Genomic DNA, 26,849 nt, shown 5'->3' on the forward strand with positions numbered 1-26,849 from the left:
CCAGCCAGTACTCCATACTACACGGCCCTACAGGGAGTAGACTGGCAGACTGGCCCCTTACTGGATGTTCTCCTCTTCAGTATGCGGATAACCTACTGTTTTTGTTTCCCAGGATGCATTTATTGACCTTATGTGTTTTCTGTTCCAGAAGGGTTGCAAAGTTTCCTGAGACAAACTCCAGTGCTGCCAGGAGAAGGTGGTCTTCCTAGGCCACTGCTTCTCAGCCACAGGCAGATACCTGACAGAGGAAAGAAAGCTGGCAGTCCAGAATGTGCCCCTGTCCTGAGGCCCTAAGCCTCTTTACATGTTTCTAGCACTGGCCAGCTCCTACAGCCTGGGATACGGTCTGCTAACTCCAGCCCAATGCTGCCCCTTTCTGACTGAATTGCCTCTTCCCCATTTGCCCTTAGTCAGGAGGCAGTTGATGCATTCCATAGCCTTAAGCTGGCAAATCCTGTCTGCCCCGGCCCTAGGCACATGCCACTGAACCAGACCTTTTATTTTATTTTGCACGGAGTATCTAGGAGACAGGTGTCCTAGCCCAGGAACGCGGTGGCCTCCCCAGTGGCCCACTATTAGGCCCGGTTAGACTCAGTCGTGAGGGGAGCCCCTCATGTGTTAGTAGCTGCAGCCAGCAATCTGCTCACCAGGGCCAGTGAGTTGATCCTAGATCACTCAGTTACAGTGTGAACCCCACATACCTTGCACAGTGTCCTCACCCAAGTACAGTCCAAGCATCTGAGCAAAGGCCAGACAGCTCAGACTCCAGTGTGCACTCCTGATGCCCCAGGATACACTGATAATGTGCACAGCTCTGAATCCTTCGTTCTATCGCCAGTCTTCCAGGATTCAGAGAGGGGGGAGTGAAGGGTGATTAACGCAGATGTTGAGTTTTTTCTCATAGATGGCTCCAGGTCTGCAGGAGAAGACAGACGGTTCTATGCTGGATATACCGTGGTCAGTGGCGCACATGAGGTAGTACAAGCAGAACCACTCCCTCCACACAGGTCAGTGCAGGAGGTGAAGTGACGGCACTCAGGGAAGCGCTACAGCTGGTGGAAGGTAAAAGGGCAAATATCTATACTCAAGGTATAGTCCTGGGGTCTAAACACGACTATGAACCCATATGGAAGGCTAGATATTTCCTCACCTCTGCAGGGACCCCTTTAAGCATGGCACGCTGGTTAAAGAGCTCATGGATGCTCTCTTACTTCCATAAGAGGTGGGGATAGTAAAACTAAAAGCACACACAATTTGGTAACTCCACAAGCCAAGGGCAAGTATGTGGCTGACGGGATGGCGAAGGCAGCTGCACAGATGGAGCCCGGAGACTGTCCTGAAGTCTCAGCGGTGAGTTCTGAGCTAAAAGTTTGATCCACAGGTGTTCCAGTCCCTGGTGGCCCGAGAGTCATCAGAAGTGAAGGAAGAGTGGAGGAAAGCTGGAGCCCAGATGCCGATGAGACCTGGATGCTGGGAGAGAGGGTACGCCTGCCCGGAGCCCTGCACCCGACAGTAAGTCAAGTAGCCCACGGACACACACACATATCCAAAATGGCCATGCTAGTGCTCATAAACCACCAGTGGTTTGCCCCGGGTATTACTACCCCTGTCACTAGACTAGTGAAAGCCTGTATAGTCTGTGCCCGCCACAACCCGGGTGGTAAAGACCCCACAGAAGGTGACACCTAAGCTGCTGTATCCCTTCCAAAGACTGCAGATGGATTTTATCCAGCTACCAAAAAGTGGCACGTAGGAATACGTGCGTTTGTGCATTGATCTCTTTCCAGGGTGGCCAGAAGCTTCTCCCATGACCAAGGCTACTGCCAGAGCTGCAGCCAAGAAGTTGGTGAGTGAGATTTTTTCTGCAGGTTTGGACTTCCAGAGACCATAGAGTCCGGTGGCAGAACCCACTTCACTGGACAGGTAAATACTCAAGCCTTGTCCCTCCTGGGTATAGAACAGGCCCTGAACACCCCTTAGCATCCCCAAGTTAGTGGTGGGATTGAAAGACTAAACAGCACTCTTAAGTTAGAGATCCAGAAGGCCATGGAAGAAACAGGGAAACCATGGAGCGAGTGCTTTCCTGCTGCCCACCATTCAGTTAGGACCACACCCACCAGAAAGATGGGATTGTCCCCCTTTGAAGTACTTTTTGGCTGTGCACCCAGACTAAGCCCCTACTTCCCATAGACCCTATAGCTGATGGCAGGAAACCAGGTGGAATGTGCCACACAGTTGAGCCAGGCCTTGAAAAAGGTCGGCAAAAGTGTTTCTGATTCCTTTTTCAGATCCAGACAGAGACCTCAGGACGCATAACCTGAAGCCTGGAGACTACGTGGTGGTAAAGAGACACACCAGAGAGAGAGTCTGGAGCCTCGCTATGATGGTCCTTTCCAAGTCCTGCTGACCAGTGCCACGTCTGTGCAGCTAGAGGGAAGTCAGCATGCTTCCACGCTTTCTATTGTAAACTTACTTCTTGCTAGCTGGTCTCTTCTGACTGACTGTATGCTCAGGGACACCCCAACCATGACTATCACTGTATCTATAGGGGTGACCAGGCCCCAGGGTAGGAGACTTTACCTACGTTTGGTGCAACAAGACAATGACCTTCTTTAACACTGACAGCACAGGTAACCCTGTATTAGCAGTGTCTGGTGTGTACTGGATTTGTGGGGAAAGGAGAGTAAGGTCAGGCCTAGAGGCTGGGAAGGTGAGTGTACGGTGATAACACTTGTGCATTCCTTCCTCGTGATCCCCAGGGATAAGGTTGATCAGACACATAAGAAAAGGTAGAAAATCCTAAAGGATTCTGAAGCTCTGAGAGAGAAGCACCGAGGTGACAACGTTTATATAGATACAGTGGGAGCACCAAGGGGGGTCCCAGATGAGTACAAGGCCCACAATCAGATATGGGCAGGTCTTCCCCAGATCATTATTCCCCATGACATATCATTATTCCCCAGAGAGCTATGAGCAAAGATGTTGGTTGGGTAACTGTTTTTATTGTAATCAACAGAGATTTGTGAATTATATCGGAGATGCTTCCCAGAACCGCATGGCTTTGGACATGACCCTTGCTGAGAAGGGAGGAGTCTGTAAGATGGTGGGAGTGGCTTGTCGCATATACATCCCAGATGACATCGCCCCCTATGGATCCATTACCCATGCTCGTGAAAAGATTGAAGGACTGTCCAGGGAACTCAAGAGAAACTCTGGGGTGGACACTTTGTCCTTCACTTTGTGGTTGGGGGATTGGAAGGGTTTCCTTTAAGTGGGGGATTGGAAGGGTTTCCTTTAAGTGGGGGTAATATTGGGGATTGTGATTTTGCTCTTGTCACTTATTGCGCGTTGTGTAGTCCCCCTCATCAAGTCCACCATGTCCCAGATGGCCGTCCAAGCGGTAAGAACCACGACAGGAGAAGTGCCCGGAGCGGAGGATGATGCTGCCTGTTTAAAAACCTATGGACTATGAGAACTCAGTGATGTGATTTGAGTGTGCAGACCTTTAACCCTTTTAGTGACTGGCCTCTGGGGGATCTGGTGAAGAGTTAACAAGTCCAGCAGGTACGGGCTTAGCCTACCTGTATGTACCTGGAGCTTGAGGAGGTCGCTTTGAGAGGTTGTAGGTCTGCAGTCTCAAACAAGGGGGGAATTGTTAAGGAGGTCGCACTGGTTTCGGACGCCATCTTGACTACTGTCCGCCATCTTAGATACAGCGGCCACCTTGGGGGGGGGGGTATGCTTCCCTCTTAGAAGCTATAGGGTTAAATGTTTTAATTCAGCTATTTTTCTCATTTAAACTGTTGTTTGACTTTTCACAATATCCTTGGCATTTCTTACTGTCCTTCGGGCCTCTGTATTCTTGTTATTTATTTTGGTTATGAAGAAGCTTCTAGGAGCCATTGTGTAGATAAGCATGGCTGTAAACAAGGCCTAGTCATTTTTCTCAGAATGTGCTGGTACAAAAGCATAATGGCCAATAGGATCTAGGTATCTTATCAACACCCCAAATGCTGATCTTCATGTGTTAAAATATAGCTGTATCTGTTTGAAATAAACAGTTTGATGTGAGTGCATTGGAAGACCGACTGTGTTTTTCATTTTACTCTGTCAGCTCGCTGCCGGCAGCTATCTCATCCTCCCTCAAAGGGTTAATTAGGACTCACCTTACAAAAGTCAAGAGGGCTGTTGGGGCCCTGCATAAAAATCCCTAACACTTGTCAACACAGAATTTTCTAAATTGAATTGTCACACAGAACCTATAGAAAAAAAAAAACCTATAGAACCTATCTTGTATGTTACCCAAGCGCCTCCTGTACACACACACATACATATATACATACATACATATATGTATTCTAACCTCTACAAATGTACATGCAGACAGTAGATAACAATAGTAAAAACAGACACACATTTTTGTTATAGAAAGGAAACTTCCCAAAGAACAACTTAACGAAAATTTATTATAGGCAATATAGGTCATACAAATATCCTGAATTGTCTGCACACTGGAATCTGGAAAATATATGTGTCAATGAAAGTTTTTACTACAGGTAATTTACTGGATTTCATTCCCAGCAAGAAGGAGCTCACATCAGCACTGGCCTCTATGTTCTCGCTCCAGCCTAGCACAACTCCTCATAGGCCCAGACACATTAGAGCTTAACAGGTCCTCACAGCCTTAGAAAACTCTGGGAATATCTCAGGGGTTCGTATATAACTCACACACTTGGAAGCGTTACTTTCATCAGAACATCAGGACAGGTAGTGACGGCCATTACAGGAGAATGACATAATCACTAGTCTTTCTATCAAGAACATATTTTTCTTTAATTATCTACACGGATGACCTAATGTGAAACAAGAATCGGAGAATTTAGGACACTGCATGTAGCAGCAGCTCTGACACATCCATGTCAATGGGGGATGCATATAAAATATTGACAGCTTAGATATAAAACCCTGCTGCTGACACAGATCTGTACTGGCTCTTAAAGGGAAAGGGTATAGGTTGAGTATGAGAGACCCACTATACATTAAACAATGAAGTCTAAATAAATAATTTCATACCTTGTGGCATCCCGTATTGGTATAGGTAACAGTCAGAAGTACCAATGATACATGGACAGATAAAGTGGAGGTGTCATACTGTGGCCCTAATGAGCCCTCAACTTGGAGCCACACCTCTAACTGGGTGTACTCCCGACTGGAACCTAACCCTGGGAACAATACAGTCCCTAAGTTATCCCTCAGGTATATGCAGGATCCCAATTAATCAGTTCTGTTAAAGTGAGTACTGTATACTTCATTTGGTCAAATATGTTTCCCGACATTAAATGTTTTGAATAATCATAGGCTCATCGGGGTGATTTCATTGGGATGTCTATACTACTTGATGCTGTACTGATGCATGGATGGGCACAACTCTTTACAGGAAGGAAAAACTTAAAAAAAAACTTTTGAGTTCAAACATGTCTTTGCCATCATTATAAGCTGTCTGGGGGCAATGATCACAAAAAAAATAACTACAGCTCCAAGCATTACTAGGGGCTATCAGAGGGTGCTTTAAGTAGAGGGCACAAGGAGAGAACTCCCAGCATACCACGAGCTCTAACCCTACAATATACCTAATCCATTACCTCTCCTCCATACAATGGATAGATATCACAAAATATCATTACATGTCCTTAGCCCTAGACATGTGATGTGCCACAAGGGTCAGATGCACAGTTTGCCCTATGGTTAAGATATCCCCCCATCTTGCTATCCTAGCAAGTGGTATACTATCCGCACTAGTGATCTGGAACAGTCTAGCATAAGTACGTTTTATTATTCGGGCAGAAGGAAACTTTAAATGCTTCCAAATGCAATTTCTAATAAAAAGTTATATGTGGGATGTTACAAGACACTAATGAAAGAAATGTCTGAAATCCAGAAATAGGAGCTGAACAGTGATTATTACAATAGTAATATATAAAAAGCATATTCAGACTAAGTGCACACAGATACATAGAGCAGTAATGTCTTGGCTGCTATGTAACATACTGCACATCTTGTTCTGCTCTTGCCCTTCTTATACTCATTGTATGTGAAGTACAGAGTTAAATCAGCGCTGGATGACTGTAGAGATCTGCACATATTGTACATGTGCACTAAACTGTATTTATAGCTAGGATATTGGAACAATCCTTTCTCCCTATTATTACTTTTAAACACTTCATAACTTTAAGCTCTTGAAGGGAAAAGGCAACGAGTGAGCAATTGTTTTAGGTCTGAACATTGCAAAAACTGCTAACTTTACAGTGGGAAATTCACCCAAGGTATTAGGATACAAGCTAACCTGCCTGACCGTGTCTAACACCAGGCTTCAGTTTGTTGATGTCTAACTAAACAGGACATGTCTAACTAAACATTTATGAAACCACCAGAAAAATGGGAAGTTGTCAGAATATAAGAGAGGGATATGGAATAGTAAATATTGAATGCATACAAATTCAGCTTCTCTTTGTATTTCTTTATGGCGGCTGCCGTCTCCAGTTTATATATAAAGCATAAACTGGCAGCACTCCATTTAAGTGAAAAAAGGTGTTTATTCCATCCTATGCAAGGTTTCAGCTGTATCCCAGCCTTTGTCAAGCATCATGTGCAGTGTTACGGACAGGCATATACAGGCACAATGTTGTGACATCATCAATGATCCATTAGCATATCAGTACAAAAATATACAAACTCGCCGTGTAAAATATACATATACTAAAAATCAACATTGTTCTGTTGTAACATTATATATGTAATATAAAGCAATAATAGTGAAAGAAAGTGCAGAAGCGATCAAACATACTTATTAAATGTATGCATTCACCTGTGTGAATAGGAATGTGGAGTCCCTCCTGACCAAACATAGACAGCGTGCGCAAATCGCATCAAAAAACGCGACTGCGCATGTCAGTGGTATCGTAAACAGCACAGACACTAAAAGGTAGACGGGGACTCCACATTCCTATTCACACAGGTGAATGCATACATTTAATAAGTAAATGTGATCGCTTCTGCACTTTCTTTCACTATTATTGCTTTATATTACATATATAATGTTACAACGGAACAATGTTGATTTTTAGTATATGTATTATTACATGCGAGTTTGTATATTTCTGTACTGATATGCTAATGGGTCATTGATGATGTTACTACATTGTGCCTTTGGATGCTTGTCTGTAACATGCTTGACAAAGGCTGTGAAACAGCCGAAACGTTGCATAGGATGGAATAAACACCTTTTTTCACTTGAATGGAGTGCTGCCAGTTTCTGTTTTTTACATTTGGACTCTGTTGGTGAGAGGAATGGATAGGATCCTAAGGCCGCGGTCATACGTACCGCTAAGCGTCCGTCATAACGCGACGCTAGCGCACAGGGGGAGGTCCTCGGCCCGAACGCACATGCATTTCCATTATAACTAATGACAGGTACTCACCAGGCTATGCTAACACTGCCAGAAGGCTCAGCGAGTCCATTTTAAAGAGACACAGTTTGGGCTGGAGCAAGAAGATGTGGACAGAGCTGGATTATCATTGGAGCTGCTGCTCTGGGCACCATGAAAGGATACAATAATAAACCAAATTCTCCTCCTCCATTCTAATGTATTAGTGTCCTCAGGACACCAATGCAATTCAAAACTGTTACAAAGCAGGGAGCAATAAGTTACTGCTTAAATTGCCATGTTGGCATTCTATGATAAATAAGTGGGTTTTTATTTTAGTTTGGGCACTTGGTCACAAAAATGTTTGCCAGGAATATGAAAAATACATGTTGTACAGTTAAAACAATGTGGCACATAAATTCTTGCCCGCAATCACTAAAAAGAATAAGGGAATTATTCCTGTCCTCAAACAGCCTGAAAAAGAGCCTTGTTACTAATACTCAGAGTTTGTACTCCATGTAGTACGTGTAGGTGTCAAAGGACTTATGTTTTAGACTGAATACAAAGCCAGATCACAAAGCAATCCCTATCAGGACTTTTCCTCAGCTCATGTAACCCACTGTGAGGTTTGTGAGCCACGATCAGTATGGAAGTGATAGAGCCTGTAATAAAGACAATTGTCAGTGAGTATTATGTGTCCTTAGTGTTCTAGAGGTGATGAAATCCTGCGCATCTGGAGATGTCATTACAAAGAAGTTGTGTTGTAGTAGATTCCTCGCCCTTATACAAGTATGTTCTGCTCTCCAAGGTAATGAAAAAGAGGGGCGTAAATGTATCCCTCGCAACACACAAAACAGAGGAAAACAAGTGGACACCTATGTATTATAGAACTTAGAGTAGTGTAGCAAGGGGCACTACGTCCAATATGTGGAGCATATACGTGGAATATCAGGGCTTTTCAGTATACACGGCAGCCATTCTTTATAAGACAATTAATAAATAATGCTACAAGAGCCTGTCAGTAGCTGCTCTCTATATATGTACAGAAGTGAAGGTCAAGGAGGGTAACCTGTGAGTAGGATGTTCGGATTATAGTACATTATAGCAGTGCGGTAGACTGAGATGAGAGAGTACAGATATGGAGGTGCCAGACTGTGCAGAGCTTTGTGGATGAGGGATATTAGTTCAAATTGTAATCGGAATAGGCTGAATGGCTGCGCCCTCTCCGTACCACGTGGGTGTTCGCTGCATATAACTAGATAAAGGCTGGGATGGGATCCTTGTGAGCTGCTCCTACAGGCAGTAGTGACAGGACTAGTGACAGAGACCTGATGACAGGTGTCCTTTAAGTGAGAAGTTACAGGGTCATGTCTCGAGGCAACTGAAATTGTGTACACCAAGACTGATAGATACAGGTTGGACTTATATCCCTGAAATGCTGTATTTTTTTATAATAACAGTAAATTAGAGAATGCATTATTTTGTTATCCTGAGTACTTGTTTTTGTGGGAAGAGGATCGGAAGAACCCAAAGAGGACCGAAGGGCCCGAGGAGGCTCTGGAGCATCGGAAGCAGAAGAGGATCTACGGGGAAGTCGGAAAGGTGAGTACAGTGTTTTGTTTTTTTTACTACAGGGGGGCTGGCACGCTATATACTACAGGGTACTGGCAGGCTATATACTACAGGGGGCTGGCAGGAGACCTTGCTACTGTGGGATGTTAATGCCATTAGTGTATTGAGATGCAACTGAACCACACAGCACAGACATTGGATGTAATTTAATAAGGGTCGCGGATCACACTTTCATCTAACTGTTTGCCCTTTTCAGGGATTGCACGGCTGTGACAGGTGTCTATGCTGGCATTGTGTTGCACACAATAGTTTTTTGGCGCAGCTGCGCTGGCTTTCAAGCGACACGCATTGGGGGACGTGCCATCGGACAATCCAAATGATTTGGACTGAGCACAGGATTTAACTTTCAAATTATGTCGCAATCCAATGTTGCAACCACTTAAAAGAAGGTGAACTCCGGTAGACCTGAGTGGGGAAGTGTTACATGCAGGATATGGGGCACATAATCTTAGTGAATCGCGCATTATCGTAGGACAATGCACTTTTGGTGAACTCTGTCAGACGGATAAGTAAATGTGGATTCTTTTGTGGCACTACTGGGGCTGAAGTTTGTCTCCAGGTGGACAGGATGGAAGCAAATAGGAGGGGGTACAAGAAAACAAAACTTTCCTTTTGAAAATGGAGACATTCCATAGCAAAATCCAGGTGATAATGCTTAAATTTCAATACTCATCCCTGTAGTACAGAACACTTGAAGGGAATGCTGGGATGCTTACAGATATAGGCTAACTAGAAGGTGATCAACACAACTGTAAAGGACAATTGGCAGGGTAATGGAAGTGTGAGGAGCTGTGCATGCAAGCATTTCTTTTATCTTCAGGAGATGTTTCATTGTTTTCTTTTCTTGATAGTTAAGTGTATTAGGGGAAGGCAGGGTATCATTTTTGCTAGGCAATTTCACAATGTACATTTTTGTAAAAAAAAAATATTGTCCTGCGTGACGAAACTGACAATGACCCAGGCTGTGGGCCATTTTATTGTGTTAATAAACTTCACCTGACACAGGCTGAAACAGTGACTGTAAGATTCTGCCACAGGCAGAATCGTACTGGCAATTACAGTGGACAACACAGGGGGCCTCATGGAACCCCAGGGTTGCCACAGCAATAATTAAAATCCCCTGAGAGCTGCTCGGGAGGGCGCCGATTGTGAAGGAGAAATCCCACGTTAAACCATTTAAATGCGGTGATAGTGCTGATCGCGGCATTTAATGGGTTAACACCTGTGATTGGAGCTTACTCCAACTGTGGGTTCTACACTGGGCTGATGCCGCTTCAGTTCCAATGATGTGCTGAACTAGCATCAGCTCAGCACTGTACATGTGCATGTGCATGCTGTGCACTAAGGGGTTAAAGGTTATGTTTTAAAGAATTAGGCATAACTACCTCCTAACGCAATACAGAGATAAAATTGCATTTAAGCCCTTTACCCCATTAGAGGTGGCTTTTTGATAGGTTGATTATGCACCATACATGCATGTCAAATACGCAGTAAAGTCATGTAGGTGGTTTAGCGTCTCAAGTAGGTCCCATTAAGCATTACTAACATATGAGACAAAGCAGATGTGTTCTGGAGAGCATTTTCATCAGATATCAGTAAATTTCACAACGTTAGTTAGTATATACTTATAACTAGAATAAATTTAGTTTTCAAACGAGTAGCAGAATAGAGGATATTGTGAACACTGTGAAATCAAATACAATCAGAACTTAGCTTTTTCTGGGTCATGTAAGTCAGTAAAGGAAACCAACCATCAGAAATCCACCTATGAAAGCAGATCTGATGGTAGGTGGCTAGTAACATGCTAATCCTTAATCGATTTTACCTAATCCTAAAATACTTCCTAAACTAAACTTTATGTAGCTAATATGCTAATTATTGGCAGAGGCTACTGGTGCTTGGATTAGCCTTTGCTCCCACTGACAGGAGAGGCTAGTACACACCCCAGTATCCTCTGCCAATAATTAGCATAGTAGCTAGATAAAGTGTAGTTTAGTTTGGAAAGTATTTTAGGATTAGGTAAACACACCACAATTCTACCTATAAAGCTAGAACGGGTGGTAGGTGGATGTATGGGACGTAAGGATAGGCCTTTTAAGAGCTAATCTTCACATCCCGGCTATCTTTTTAAAACTTTAATACCCCAATATGTAAATTTTCTTGAGCAGCTACTGGGGCGTGCAGTAGTTGGACATGAGGCTACTCCACTCTCCAGTAGTCTCTTTTCGCCTCCTACCCTGACATTTTGGCACGCAGCTCCTTGTAGCTGCACGGCCTCGTCCTGGGAAGCCGGCTGCGCAGTCACTGCTCCGGAGCTACTGCGCATTGGCAAAACTCGGCTTCTCGGACGAGGGCTTGCAGCTACAAGGATCTGCGTCAGGAGATGTCAGGGTAGGAGGAGAAAAGAGGCTAGACTAGGTTAGTCAACGTGGCAACTGGTGGGTATTTAATTTGGTCCCATATTGTTTATTCGGTTAGCAATATTGTGATGATGCACAGGTACATGATTGGACTTTTGATATTATTCATTGAGTGATTTTGATATGCTGTACCGCATCGCTTATCTGTTGTGTGGAACCTTAGTACTTTGGAAAATCTTTTTACCGGCGCCTATGATGTAATTTCTTGTTTTATGTGTTGCCTCTCCATGAATGTTCACACTGTCCATGTTGTTTTGCTATGTGTTTTTAGGTCCTTTTTAATGGGGTATTTTTAGTCAGATAATGTTTTGTGATGTAATTTATGAATAAGTTGTGCAATAAAGACTTGTTTTCATTCACAAAGTCTTAATTACTTTCAGTTATGGAGATATGATAGGACTATGATAGGAGTTTACTGGGGCGTGGAGTCGCTGCTACGTGTAGCCTCATATCCGGCTACTCCATGCCCCAGTAGCCGCTTAAGAAAATTTACATATTAGGGTATTAAAGATAGCAGGGACGTGAGGATTAGCTCTAAAAAGGGCTATCCCCATGTCCCATACATCCACCTACCACCAGTTCTAGTGTGGGACAGAGGTTGTATTCTTTCCAGTAAATGTTTTCTGAAAGCTGGTGGGCAAAGACACTTACCGTGTTTGCCACGAGTAATATCCACATACTGACAAAGTCGGGGGTGGACAATGGTCTTCAGAATTTGGAACCGTCCCAGGATTTTGATAGAGTTTGGAGTGAGAGGGAGACCATTGCTTCCACATACATCATGAGGGAGAGCGGATGCAAAAAACGTGAATGCTCCAAGTCCTGCATCCCGTAGAGGAGCCATCATGGAAGAGTGACTGACAAACCAACTATAAATGAACACAAGAGAGAAAGTGGATGAGTCAAAGTATACAGTGTGCTTGGCACGACCACATACACATGCTTTCATCATGCTACAGGAGGCTTTGGGTTCTCTGTACATTTCCTCTCCTGCTCCCCCATCTATAATCTATCAGTGTAGGTAAAAACAGTATTAGCATAGAGGCTCCTTGTAGTAGGCTGAGTACTGCATATAAGAGGTTTTCCTACAGAATGCACAGCAAACTAAAATAATGAAAGCAAAGACTATATTGGAATATCTCAAAATATTAACCCTTTTTTTACTCAGTCAAAATTATATTATGTACAAACAAATGAATGATGAATATGATTTAAGAATTTTGTAAAGCCATATTTTGCAAAAAAAAAAGTATCTCACTAAGTGAAAGTAGATGACATGACAGATCACAGAATGATGGCAACAATGAAACCAGTTGAAAATATAAACTTTATAACAATCAATCAGAACTGAATTATGCATCAATGTTTAATTTTCTTAAAAAAAAGGGGGAAGTAGTCAGGACACGCGACTCAGTGTGAACGCTGGCTAGTGATCAGACTGTCTTAGGATATCTACTAATCTTATAATGCTTCTCTCCCAACTCTGATGTAGCAGCTTCTCAATGTTTTCCTTGCAAACAATGTGAATACTAGTAGATAAGAGGGCTCAGCCTGCATACCCGTCTCACCCCTTCTCCCTGCGGTCGCCTTCCTCCTCCAGCAGCAGATCTCAGCGCCCAGCCATCACTGTACTTCTACACACAGGATTCTCCATTGACAGAATCGCTGTCACATGATCGTGACGTCATCAGTCGGCGCCGATACACGCCGGACCCATGTATTACAGTAAGGGGGGGTTCCAGTACTTGTGGTTATGAGTTCTGGGCGTAGTGTTGGTAGTAATGTGGCTACATAGAAGCTCCTGCCTAGCAGCAGTGTATCGTATAGTACCACCCACTCTGCGCGTCTATAATACACAAGCTCCATAGCTGCTGGCATCTTGGTCTTGTTCACCTGAAAGATGTAATATTCACCGTTATCCATCCTATAGGAGTAGTGAGTGAAGTTGTGGTGGCACTGCCACATTGTTCTAGTGACCTACCAGGGGCGTAACTTACTAAGAGAGGCAAAGCCCCATAGACTTCTGAATGGGACCTCCCCTACCCCATCAGACAATAGACACGAGGTCAGATTAAGGGTGATGCCACACATTAGCCTATTGCATATGCGTTTCTATGCAAACGCATGTGATCGGCAATTAGTGCCCGGTGTCTTGTATTGTGTAAATGTGAGGGTGGTGGCACACGTGGCGTTTTGAACCTGTTTTTAGTCCGTTTGTAAGCAGTCCATTTTGAAAACGAATCAGTTTTTGACAGTTTTTCCCAATATATTATATTAGTAATTGATAATTGGGAAAAACGGACAAAAAAACGTAAAAAAAGGCATGCATTTTTTAACGGACTGCTTAAAAACGGACTAAAAATGGGTTCAAACCGGTAACGTGTGCCACCACCCCCTGACACCAGCTGCTGATTGCCAAACACTTACGTTTGCATACAAACGCTTATGTGATCAGCCGTGGGCCGCCCCAGTGCGAGTAGCATACATACACGTGTATATGTACATGTATATCTACATGCAGCCGCCTCACCCCCAGTAATACATCTATGTACGGCCACGTCACCCCCCCCCCCCCATTAATACATCTACATATAGTCGCCTCACCCCCAATAATATATCTACATACAACCGCCAAGCCCCCAGTAATATAACTATATACAGCCGCCAACCCCTCAGTAATACATCTATATACAGCCGCCAATCCCCCGGTAATACATCTACATACAGCTGCCAAACCACCAGTAATACATCTACATATAGCCACCAACCCCCCCCCCCCCCAGTAACAGCTACATACAGCCACCAACCCCCCAGTAACACAGCTACATACAGCCGCCTAACCCCAAGTTATACATCTATATACAGTCACCTAAACCCTAGTATTATGTCTATATACAGCCGCCTCACCCCAGTAATAAATCTATAAACAGCTGCTTCATCCCCCAGCAATAAATCTATATACAGCCACCTCACCCTTAGTAATACATCTATATACAAACACCTCACCCCCAGTAATAAATCTATAGAGAGCCGCCTCATCCCTCAGTAATATATCTACATACAACACCTCACCCCAGGTAATACATCTACATACAGCCGTCTCACCCCCAGTAATGCATCTACATACAGCCACCGGGGCTTGCTTGGGGCAGCAAGCCCCCACTATATGTGTAGCCCCAGCAGACTAAAGTTCCCCTTTGTAAATATGTAGCTTATAGGCTACCCATAGGTAGCCCCAGCACACTGCAGTAACCCCCCAATATATATGTAGCCCCAGAACAATGCAGACTCCCCCCTAGTATATAGGTAGCCCCTGCACACTGCAGTCACCCCCAGTATATAGGTAGCCCCAGCATAATGTAGCCCCCCGATACATATGTATTCCCAGCACACTGCAGTCACCCCCCCAGTATATATGTAGCCCAAGCACACTGCAGCCACCCCTAATTATATATGGAGCCCAAGCACACTGCAGTCAACACCCCAGTATATAGGTAACCCATGCACAATGCAGCCCCCCAGTACATAGGTAGCCCCAGCACAATGCAGCCCCCCACGAGTAAAAATGTAGTCCCAGCACACAGCAGCCTCCCTCTAGTATATATGTAGCCCCAGCACACTGCAGTCACCCCCCAGTATATAGGTAGCCCCAGCACAATGCAGCCGCCCCAGTATACATGTAGCCCCAGCACACTGCAGCCACCCTTAAAGTATATAGGTGGCCCCAGTATACTGCAGCCACCCCCCAGTATATAGCTAGTGCCAGCACAATGCAGCCCTCCAGTATATATGTAGCCCCAGTAAACTGCAGCCACCCCAGTATATATATAGCCCAAGCACACTGCAGCCTACCCCAGTTTATATGTAATCCTAGCAGTCACCACCAAGTATATAGGTAGCTCCAGCACAATGCAGCCTCATAATCATAGTGTGCGTCTCATCTGAGTGCGAGCACCAGAAGGTGAGAATTCTTTTTTATACAGGGGGCAGCTGCAGGTGCCCCTTTTTCTTCCATTGGGTTGCGCCCAGGGCCTTTGCCTGCCATGCCCGGTGGCAGAAATGGGGCCTGCTCTCGCATGTAAGAACGATATATAATTGAAAAGATCCTTATGGAGTTTGGGAAATAGTCACTTCTGTGTGAATAGACTAAATTCCATAATCCCAAAGGACCTCAGCAGTATTTGATAGAGAAGATCCTTATGCAGTACAGTATGTAGTTCCATCTATGCGGTTTATGAAGAGGAGTTTACCAAAATATAACTGATTGAAAAGGTCCTGATGAAAACATTTCTTTTATTTATGGTAGAGCTACAGCTCACATAGAAGGGGATTCATCACACGCTGGCGATTGGTGCCCCAGCGCAAGAAGTAATTCACACCCCTAGCACCTGCCAGATATATCAGGAGGCCGGAGCGTCTGCAGGTTCTATCTGACATAGAATTGCGCCATAGCCTGCACTAGCTATGGGAAAACCTCGAGCCCGCCCATTACACCACCAGGCATGCACCTCCACACCCACTTGACAAGGAATTACTAACAGGTCCTGGCCATATGCCAGGAAATGTGCCTATTCCAGGGCTTGTACACCAGAAAACTGGCACACATCCTAATAAACGCATGTAGTGTAGATTTGTACAGTGTTAACTGAGTATATTTGATGGTGAGCTTTGGAGAATACTAGTTCTCTTCATCAGACATGATGTTATGCATAAAACTGAAAATTCACAGTATTTTACGTACATAATATTATGTGAATAAAATGCTGTTATTTCTTTTGCTTCATGCATAACATCATGTCTGACAAAGAGAACTAGTATTCTCCATAGCTCACCATCAAATATACTCAGTTAGCCTCAAAAAGGTATCGCCTGATTTCTTCACTCTTCTTCTAATAAATGCACCTCATAGGGGCACATGTATCATACTTTTTGGCTGCCACTTTTTCAAGTTTCCTGAAGTTGGCCTACTTAATCATTGCAAAGTATCTTAAAGGGGTATTCTCATCCGGGCATTCACATTCAGTTTCACTAATCTGCCATATTTAAACATTTCTTCAATAGGATGTTATTAAAAAAAATGTTTGCGTGTGAAGATAATTTCTCATAAATGTAGTCATGTTGTCCCTTAGAAACAAGATGGCTTCCTCGGATACGACCACATCACATTTTGGCAGCAGTGGCCAGGCATGCACTATAGAGTCCTGCCGGACCACATGAATTCAGCAATCATTACCACAGGACGGCTGTGGGACCTGTAGTAACTCCCGGACATTTCATATACAAAAACCTTTTGTTTCTTTGAGCAATCCCTCCAGCAGAGGTGGCCATATCGAAGGACACAGTCTTGTTTCTAAGGGACCATATTACTACATTTATGAGAAATTATCTTCACACAGGAACATTTTTTTAATAACATCTAATTGAAGAAATGTTTATATATGGCAGATTAATGGAACATAATGTGAATGCCCAGACGAGAATACCCCTTTACGTTTTTCCCCTTTGTGATACATGTTTTTGTTGCCTGTTTAGTCTCACTTTTGCGACTTTTTGTGGTGTGCAACTTTTTAGTCCCAAATAGTAGCTCCCAAAAGTAGGTCTGGGACTAGCATGCTCTGTTTTGGGACTTATTAGGTGTAAGAATGGAGCCCAAAAGTCTCAGAAGTTGAACAAACATCTGAGCTACAAAGATAAATATAGCACACTGCATTAAATCCTGGAGGCAGCTAACCTTGGTACCCTGCTTGATTCTCCACCTAAAAAGTCTAAAACTGCAAAAAAGTCTCACAAAAAAAGAAAACAATAGGAGTGATACATGTCCCCCATAGAGTCAATAAGATGGAGAAATATGTATACAATATTTCCATTATTTACCTTATTTTATTGTCACATTAAAATCAATTAATATCAACGAAAAAGAAAATTTAAGGATTCTGTGCAGGTCCTTACTAAGAATATGTTGTGGCTCAGTCACTGCGAAGTAGCTAAATACTATCATAATACAGGACCCACAGAAGGCCAATATGGTCCCTACAAATAATGGGAAAGACCTGAGATTCCCCATCACTGGTCCTTCTGGAGGATGGAGTTTAGCCAAATCACTGTGCTACATGCTAAACGTGTGCAGAACCTGACCCCTAGGGGGCAAACTGGTCCTTACGAATACCAGGTAGTAGCCGGCCATGTAGAACTGACTACGGCCTATCACTCATTAGGACCAGGTACCTATGGAGCATAGTGCAGACACGGCCATAATACTTGGGATAGACACTGCCCGCCCAGCCAGTCGGGTCATGTGACCCGTGACGTCATCTCCCTGCGCAGCTCTCACCGTGTGTTTTCAGGAGGAGGTGAGCACAGTGTTTTATATGCAATATCTGTAGATTGGGTAACGCGGTAGCTGCAGTAGCGTCAGGGAGTCAGTGTAGTAACATGAGAAGGAGGCTAGGTACGAGAAGACGGTGTAGTGTGTACTGTGGCTAAGCAGACAGTGCGGCATGGCGGGCGGGGGAGGGGCAGCCACCACTCTTATGCACCCGGATGATCCTGTCTACAATACAATGTGTCATATAAACTACTGCACACTCCCCTTACATGATGATACTGATGTGTGACTGCCCGTGCTCCATCATCCAGTGCTGCATTACCCTGCACATACATCAGCAGCATACAGCCCCTACACCTGGAGGGCTCAGCACTGGTATATGTCATGTACAGCCCCTACACCTGGAGGGCTCAGCACTGGTATATGTCATGTACAGCCCCTACACCTGGAGGGCTCAGCACTGGTATATGTCATGTACAGCCCCTACACCTGGAGGGCTCAGCACTGGTGTATGTCATGTACAGCCCCTACACCTGGAGGGCTCAGCACTGCTATATGTCATGTACAGCCCCTACACCTGGGGGGCACAGCACTGGTGTATGTCATGTACAGCCCCTACACCTGGAGGGCTCAGCACTGGTATATGTCATGTACAGCCCCTACACCTGGAGGGCTCAGCACTGGTGTATGTCATGTACAGCCCCTACACCTGGAGGGCTCAGCACTGGTATATGTCATGTACAGCCCCTACACCTGGAGGGCTCAGCACTGGTATATGTCATGTACAGCCCCTACATCTGAGGGGCACAGCACTGGTGTGTGTCATGTACAGCCCGTACACCTGGGGGGCACAGCACTGGTATATGTCATGTACAGCCCCTACACCTGGGGGGCACAGTACTGGTATATGTCATGTACAGCCCCTACACCTGGAGGGCACAGCACTGGTGTATGTCATGTACGGCCCCTACACCTGGGGGGCACAGCACTAGTGTATGTCATGTACAGCCCCTACACCTAGGGGCACCGTACTGGTGTATGTCATGTACAGCCCTTACACCTGAAGTGTGTAGCACTGGCGTATGTCATGTACAGTCCCTACACCTGGAGGGCTCAGCACTGGTGTATGTCATGTACAGCCCCTACACCTGGGGGCACAGCACTGGTGTATGTCATGTACAGCCCCTACACCTGGGGGGCACAGCACTAGTGTATGTCATGTACAGCCCCTACACCTGGGGGGCACAGCACTAGTGTATGTCATGTACAGCCCCTACACCTGGGGGGCGCAGCTCTGGTGTGTGTCATGTACAGCCCCTACACCTGGGGGGCACAGCACTGGTATATGTCATGTACAGCCCCTACACCTGGGGGGCACAGCACTGGTATATGTCATGTACAGCCCTTACACCTGGGGGGCACAGCACTGGTATATGTCATGTACAGCCCCTACACCTGGGGGGCACAGCACTGGTATATGTCATGTACAGCCCCTACACCTGGAGGGCACAGCACTGGTGTATGTCATGTACAGCCCTTACACCTGGGGGGCACAGCACTGATGTATGTCATGTACAGCCCCTACACCTGGGGGGCACAGCACTGGTGTATGTCATGTACAGCCCCTACACCTGGGGGGCACAGCTCTGGTGTATGTCATGTACAGCCCTTACACCTGGGGGGCACAGCACTGGTGTATGTCATGTACAGCCCCTACACCTGGAGGGCACAGCACTGGTATATGTCATGTGCAGCCCCTACACCTGGGGGGCGCAGCACTGGTGTGTGTCATGTACAGCCCCCACACCTGGGGGGCACAGCACTGGTGTGTGTCATGTACAGCCCCTACACCTGGGGGGCACAGCACTGGTGTATGTCATGTACAGCCCCTACACCTGGAGGGCACAGCTCTGGTATATGTCATGTACAGCCCTTACACCTGGGGGGCACAGCACTGGTGTATGTCATGTACAGCCCCTACACGTGGGGGGCACGGCACTGGTGTATGTCATGTACAGCCCCTACACGTGGGGGGCACAGCACTGGTGTATGTCATGTACAGCTCCTACACCTGGGGGGCACAGCACTGGTGTATGTCATGTACAGCCCCTACACGTGGGGGGCACAGCACTGGTGTATGTCATGTACAGCCCCTACACGTGGGGGGCACAGCACTGGTGTATGTCATGTACAGCCCCTACACGTGGGGGGCACAGCACTGGTGTATGTCATGTACAGCCCCTACACCTGTAGTTTTGCGGAATGCAAAACAATTCTGGAAATATTTTTCTGTATTTTTTGTGTTCCCCTCAAAAGCAGTTAATAGGTGATTAGTAAGTTATGTTTGCCATAGAACTGGAGAATCTGCTGCTCCTTGAAATGAAATTTAAAGTGAAACTTTTCTCATCTCTGTAGATTTCCAGCTTTTGTGGGGAAACATCTCTTGGCCAGCAAGTCATTGTCACTACATGTAAGTGTGACCTATCCAGATGCTCTTTCCTTTAGTAGAATGTTTCGTTATTTTCTCGACAGGTACATTTTTTTTTGAGTCTATTATTTTCATGTTGTCTTTTGAGAAATAACAGAAACACTTTGTTTTCTACCACCTGCATAATTCTGATGTACCCATAGATGGCACCAATATTTGGTTGCCAAAAATGAACAAGGAATTACGCACCCCCTCACAGTGCAATGACAGATCTCTGATACAGTGGCTAGGAGACAAAAATGGCAAGATAGTGCTGCTCTCTGTTAGATGTTTTAGGCACACATCCTCGCACCCTAATGTGCATGCTATTTGGTAAGAGATTTTGTTATGTATCCTGTGGAGGCAGCACTGCAGTCAAACTGGTGTGCTTGCTAGCACTCAATTGAGGAAGATGATTTTTAACCAGGGGGAAAGGCGACTGGAACAGAGTTCAAGGTTTCTTTTTATTTGTATTAAAAACTTAAGTCCACACTGGAATTCTTAAAATTATTCTGCCTTTTAGAGATGGGCCACCTCCTTCATGTGATTTATAGAGCCGGATGATGAGTCTTTGTGTAGCCTTTCCTACCCAGCTCAAATCTCCCCAGGAGACAGAAGGTTTATAAAAACTAGAATTATTTGAAGAATTCCAGTGTGTACTTGTATACACAAAGAAACCCTTTGGGCACTGATTTAGTTATATTTTTCTCTAGACACAAATAGTCAAACATCTCTTATATGGATGATGCTATAGGCGTCAAATAGATTTGTTTGATTTGATTTCCCTAGCTCTCAAAGATGACCTGTTAGTTTGCGTAGGTGAATGTGGGTACTGTTCCCCTAAGGAATGATGCAGCATGAGCCTTGACACCCCATTTATTGTGTATTGTACTCTAAGGGACACATGTTCGTAGTCAGGCAGAGGGAATATCAAGACTGGCACATAATGTGTCACCTCTTGATAAATTAATTCATCTTTCCTTGTATGTCAGTTTTCTTTCCCAAAACATATGAAAAGTCCCCTACCCCTGTTTCCTTCCCCCACAATTGTGTGAGGTAAAGTCAGATATGGCTGCTAGTGGATGTGACAAGAAGTAAATGTGAAGAAACTTGAGCACATCGGTAAAATCTGGTAAAACGTCTTTGTTTCAGCAATTAAAATATTCCAAAATATAGATACATTTTAATTCTGTTGATGAGTTTCTATCATTCGTAATCACATTTACTTTACGATGCATACTTTGGGTGCTGGTCCGTGACATCAGCATTGGACTTTCCTTGTGGTGTGGAGCCCCAGGATTGAGTTGGGGCTGGAGATACCTACTTTGCTGTTGCTATGGATGTGACCTTCTGAGATGAAGGAAAAGACCCTGGATGTAACAGTGACGCGTGTCGTGAAAGCTGGGGTACCGTGGTCTGTTCCGTAAAGCTGCCAGCCTTGCGTTTTTTACATGCTGGCCATGTTCCTGACACGCTGTTTACTCTGCGATAACTCATGGTCTATGGTGGAAGCACCTGGCTTTGTTTACTTTGATTAGCAGAAAAATTGGCTTCACATTTTGTATTTTCTTATCAGGTTTGGGTAAAGGCTGATTGAAAAGCCACAACAATTTCCTGGCAAAAAAGAGGTTTCAATGGGATTTCTCTGTGAATATAATGAATTAACCTCTTCCATCCTTGCTGAACCTTGTATCACTGGACTGAACTCAGCATGTCAGGCCGGTCCAGGAAAACCTGCCAGTGCAAAAAGCAAGTTTGTCATACTGAACTCACTATTGGGCAGCAGCTCTTAAACTACTCCTCTATAAAATCAGAGGTGTATACTGCCAGGGAAAGATGCCTCATGAATGCCATGTTACAGAACTATGAACGGTGTGAGGGAAATTGGATTTTGCCGTAGATGGTGTATACACTGGCCTAAAAGTCTAACATGTGGTGTGAAGTAGACAAGGATGGCAGATCCCAGCACAGGGCTTATTATTGTTGGAGACTCTGGCAGAGATGGACTTACTTTTGGGTGTGTGTTCCTGTAACTACGGAATAGAAATAACCGATTAAATTAGGTTTTATTTCATTTTGGAAAGACTCTGTTTTGTAGATTAGTTCTGTTCTACTTTTTCTTCATTCACATGTGATTCTTTCCCAGGTCTTTCCATCTGTGTTAGGGTCCCGGGCATTGATGGAATTTCCAGGCTGGCACTTCAGGGACATGGGAACAGATGATTTATTCTTTTATTATTTCTATTAAATGTTGAGGCATGACCTGAGGTGGATTGTAACCTCTGTGGTGCTAGTTACCTCAGCATGCACTTCAAACACAAGCGCTGGAAGGGCTACTAAAATCCATGTTAAACTGTTACAAGTCTGCAGAAAATAATTGTAAACTGTAATTACGTCATTCATTACCTGTGAACCTTACAGCAGAATGGTTCCTGTATGAAGTAGTTTTCATTTTATCAGTTCAGCGCGAATAGAAATTGAACTGTTTAGAGTGACTTGCCATAGTAATACGAGGTTTATGCAATAGTAGAAGGTTGGAAGGGCCCTCGCCCAATAACAGTCGTTATAGTTTCTTCAGACACGTTTTTTTATTCATATAAAGTAAAAATTAAAGGGGAGACAGGGAAAGAAAGGAAGGTGTAAGTGTAGTTAATACTTCACATTTATTAAATACTAGTTAAAAATTGGGAATATAACCCCTAAACTTTCAAGGTACTATTAAGCAGTGTTCATACAAAGTTATAATATACCAGGAGAGAGAAAGTGATGCTGACAGTATGTGGTACAAGCGACAGTCGTTTCATGCCCACGGAGCTTCTTCCGGCTTATGTGTGACAAAGAAGCGCCGTGGTCAGGAAATGGACGTCGCTTGTAACGCGCACTGTTTCCCTTTGGAGATTGAGCACCCCTTATGTTGTTTTGAGGATTACTGTACTTCACTATTCCCATATGGGCAGCTCAGGGCACCTGACTTTAGGTATATGGTCACCCACAAAATTGGGGAGTAGTTGCCATCATTTCTCTAAGAAAGTACTGTAATGCAAGGTTTACGTTTTCAGAATCAAAACGGAATTATCGGTCTGTATAGAATATTATAATATTTAAAATATTGCATTCAAATGCCCGTTGACTGCCGTACCGTAGCACGGTGGGCACACGTCAGCGCGCAGGGAGAGGAGTAGGAAGAGGTGAGCGCCCCCTCTCCATAGGGAGATATGACGCCTTATGCCGTGAAAAGATAGGACACGTCCGCTCCCATAGGGCACTGTGCGCCGATTGCCGTCTATGGGGGACGTATGTCGGCCATATATACGTCCCCCATACGGCCGATTGAATGTAGCCTTAAACCAACTTTTATTTGGCCTAGTTTCCAATTAATTTTCTGGCGCACCCGCCAAATTTCTGGCACACAGACTAATTTTCTGGTGCGATATTGCGGCATTTCGGGTAAAAATTACTTCAGAATAATGGTACAGACATATTGATAAATCTCTGCCAATTTCTGTATTCCTCCCTAAAGGCTGCAATAGAGCCTAATTCAGTCTCATCAAACAAAAAGACCACCCTAAGGCTCACCACGATTTCAGCACATCATCCTCGGCAGTATCAGCTTACTGTTTTTTTTTTTCCCAGTTTTTGCTGGAAAGTGGTCCCATAGTTCATTTTATGCAGATTTGATCTCCATGTGCATCGCTGAAATCTCATGTTGTTGGAAGAATAAATGCAGAATCCAGCCATAACTGCAGTTAATATCTGATGTTGTGGCTATAATTTCTACTGCGGAAAATACAAAAATCAAACTTTTCACCTATGTCATTGATGAATGTGAACATATCCTACATTTAGAGAGCTTACAAACCTCTCACCCTGTGCATTCTTATTGTAACCCTCCTGTAGCGGATGTATGTACTTATCATATCTTTCTACAAGTGGTTGTAGGGTCTTTTACAGGCTTTCTACGAGTCTCTCTGCATACAGTAAATTTACAGATTTGTTTCTTTTGGATTGCATCACCCTATAGAGATGGCATCGCCAAGAGAATTCTTTTTCTCTGTGATTTTTTTTTTTTCCCCATTCAGCAATCCCTATGTGAAATGATTTTTGCAAAGGGTCCTATCCATGTTTTCCAGCAAAGTTTAAGAATACTTAAATCTGAGCCATAAATTATAACATAATAAAATGTATGGCAGACATTTGAAGGATATTTTTTATTACGTTGTGTGATTTTGTTCCGTAACAACTGCAGATGTTAGATCATTTCTTGGAATGGATTTCTGGGAAATCAGGTGTACCAAATGAAATTTATTGTTCGATGAATTGACCGAAATTTGTTTCTTTGTGGTCCAGCTTGGATCTTAAACCGTTTATCTCTGCAGCACATTTTCTCATTTTTTATCTTTAAGCAATGCTTCTTGATAAAGAACATCTCTTTGGGATTATTAACCTGATTGAAACCACTTTTTGGGGCTGCATGCTCAGTTCAAGCATTTCTTTCCGCTAAACGTTTTATTCTGAAACGGCTCAAATTATTTTTCTTCTTCACGGAGAAGTATGCTGTACCTTGCTCTTTTTCCATTCACAAACGTTACATTCATATACAGCAGAGTGTATATGCTGGACCCAAGGCAGGACCCAATTTGGATGCTTGTCAGCATCATGAAGACCCGCATAACACACTGCAATATAGAATGATTTTTACCATATGTTCCTTCTTCAGTTTTCTTTACTTTTTCCATCGGTACAAAAAGAAATGTGTTCTATTCCATCAGACATCAACTAAATGTGTATATGTCTGTACCAAACAGAGCTAAACTTATATTAAAAAAAATTCTTTAACAGCATTCAACAGCACTATATTAAAGCTACAAATAATAACATGACCAGTGGTCTGCTGACCAACAGGGATATTGTGCTTCTTTAAGGAAACGTACCATCTGGAATCTACCTAATAAGCTAGATCCAGTGGTAGAGACTTTATAGAGCCCCAGCCCCATCTTTATTTTGTTTAAATTTTTTAATCTAGCAGAACCTAGTTAAAATGTTATCTTTTATTCATGCAAATTATATCTTTATGGGCTACTGGGTCATGGATTAGCTGCACTGTGGAGCAAGGGCTACAGCTACTCCATACCCCAATATCCTCTCTCGATCCCTCCTACTATCGTCTTCAGCGAACAGGAATAGCTCTAGTTCTCGTGCCACAGCGAGGCTACCCCACAATCCAGTAGCCTGAGTTACAGGAATAAAAGATAACATTTTTTTACTAGATAATGCTAGATTAAAAGTTTAAACCAAATAAGGATGTGGCTGGGGCTCTATAAAGCCATCTACCATTGGATCGTCCTTATTTGGTGGATCCCTGATGGTATGTGAGGTTTCCTTTAACCCCATAGCGCAATAAGACGTACCTGTACGTTTTATTGCGCATGGGGTAGTATGAAGAGGGTTCACGGGCTGAGCCCTCTTCATACACGCCGGGTGCTTGCTTCACAATGAAGCAAGCACCCGTCGCTAACACCCGCGATCGGTGCTTGTACCGATCGCGGGGGTTAACCCTTTCATTGCCGCCGGCAAAGCTGCCGGTGGCATCAACGAGCCGGCGGCGCGTGGGCGCCGCCATCTTGGCTCCGATCGCCGCTCCCCGTGACGTCATCGGGGAGCGGCGATCCGTTGCCATGACAGCCTCGGATCACACAGTGATCCGAGGCTATCATGTTTTAGGCCATCTATTACAATGTGCGATCTGCACATTGTAATAGATGGTGTGCAAAATCCCCATATACTGCCATACTGTAGTATGGCAGTATATGGTAGGATCAATCAGACAACCTAGGGTTAAAGTACCCTAGGGAGTCTGAAAAATAGTAAAAAATTTTTATAAAAAAAAATAAAAAATTATATTAAAAAAACCTAAAAATTCAAATCACCCCCCTTTCCCTAGAACTGATATAAATATAAATAAACAGTAAAAATCTTAAACACATTAGGTATCACCGTGTCCGAAAATGCCCGATCTATCAAAATATAAGAATGTTTTTTTACTGCGTTTAACCCCGTAACGGAAAATAGTGCCCAAAGTCGCAAATGGCATTTTTTTGCCATTTTGAAAAATATAAAAAAATCAATAAAAAGTGATCAAAAGGTCGTACAATTCTAAAAATAAAAGCATTGAAAAGGTCATCAATAGTCGCAAAAAATGACACCACCCACAACTCCATACACCAAAGTATGAAAAAGTTATTAGCGCAAGAAGACGGCAAAATGAAGAATTTTTTTTTTGTACAGGAGGTTTTAATTTTTGTAAATGTATGAAAACATTATACAACCTATACAAATTTGGTATCCATGTGATCGTATTGACCCAATGAATAAATTAGACATGTCATTGTGAGTGCACAGTGAAAGACGTAAAATCCACGTCCACAAGAAAACGGCGCAAATGCGTTTTTTCACCATTTTCACTGCATTCAGAATTTTTTTCCCGCTTCCCAGTATATGGCATAGACAATTAAATGCCATCACTATGAAGTGCAATTTGTTACGCAGAAAACAAGCCATCACACAGCTCTATACATGGAAAA

At 44.0% G+C, this 26,849-nt stretch overlaps 2 protein-coding genes across 4 annotated transcripts in view; one reads left to right on the top strand and one right to left on the bottom strand.

The window, feature by feature from the left end:
- Positions 1-13,203, bottom strand: part of TBCK (TBC1 domain containing kinase) — a 194,937-nt gene extending 181,734 nt beyond the window's left edge. Inside the window, exons 1-2 of one of the 2 annotated variants that reach the window (XM_072119073.1) lie at positions 13,045-13,203; positions 12,128-12,345 (exon numbers count right to left, since the gene is read on the bottom strand). In XM_072119073.1, coding sequence (XP_071975174.1) covers positions 12,128-12,323 — 196 coding nt within the window. In that variant the 5' untranslated portion in view covers positions 12,324-12,345; positions 13,045-13,203. Of the gene's footprint in view, positions 1-12,127; positions 12,346-13,035 lie in introns of both variants that reach the window. The other variant, XM_072119083.1, reaches the window with a different exon arrangement.
- Positions 13,204-17,700: 4,497 nt separating this feature from the next.
- AIMP1 (aminoacyl tRNA synthetase complex interacting multifunctional protein 1) overlaps positions 17,701-26,849 on the top strand; it is a 37,523-nt gene continuing 28,374 nt past the window's right edge. For both annotated transcript variants that reach the window (XM_072119117.1, XM_072119106.1), the window contains exons 1-2: positions 17,701-17,826; positions 20,217-20,271. Coding sequence is in view for 1 of the 2 variants with exons in the window: in XM_072119106.1 (XP_071975207.1) it covers positions 20,270-20,271 (2 nt within the window). In the remaining variant the exon portion in view is untranslated. The remainder of the gene's footprint in view (positions 17,827-20,216; positions 20,272-26,849) is intronic.

Source organism: Engystomops pustulosus, chromosome 1, assembly GCF_040894005.1.
Source record: "Engystomops pustulosus chromosome 1, aEngPut4.maternal, whole genome shotgun sequence".
Taxonomy (NCBI): Eukaryota; Metazoa; Chordata; class Amphibia; order Anura; family Leptodactylidae; genus Engystomops; species Engystomops pustulosus.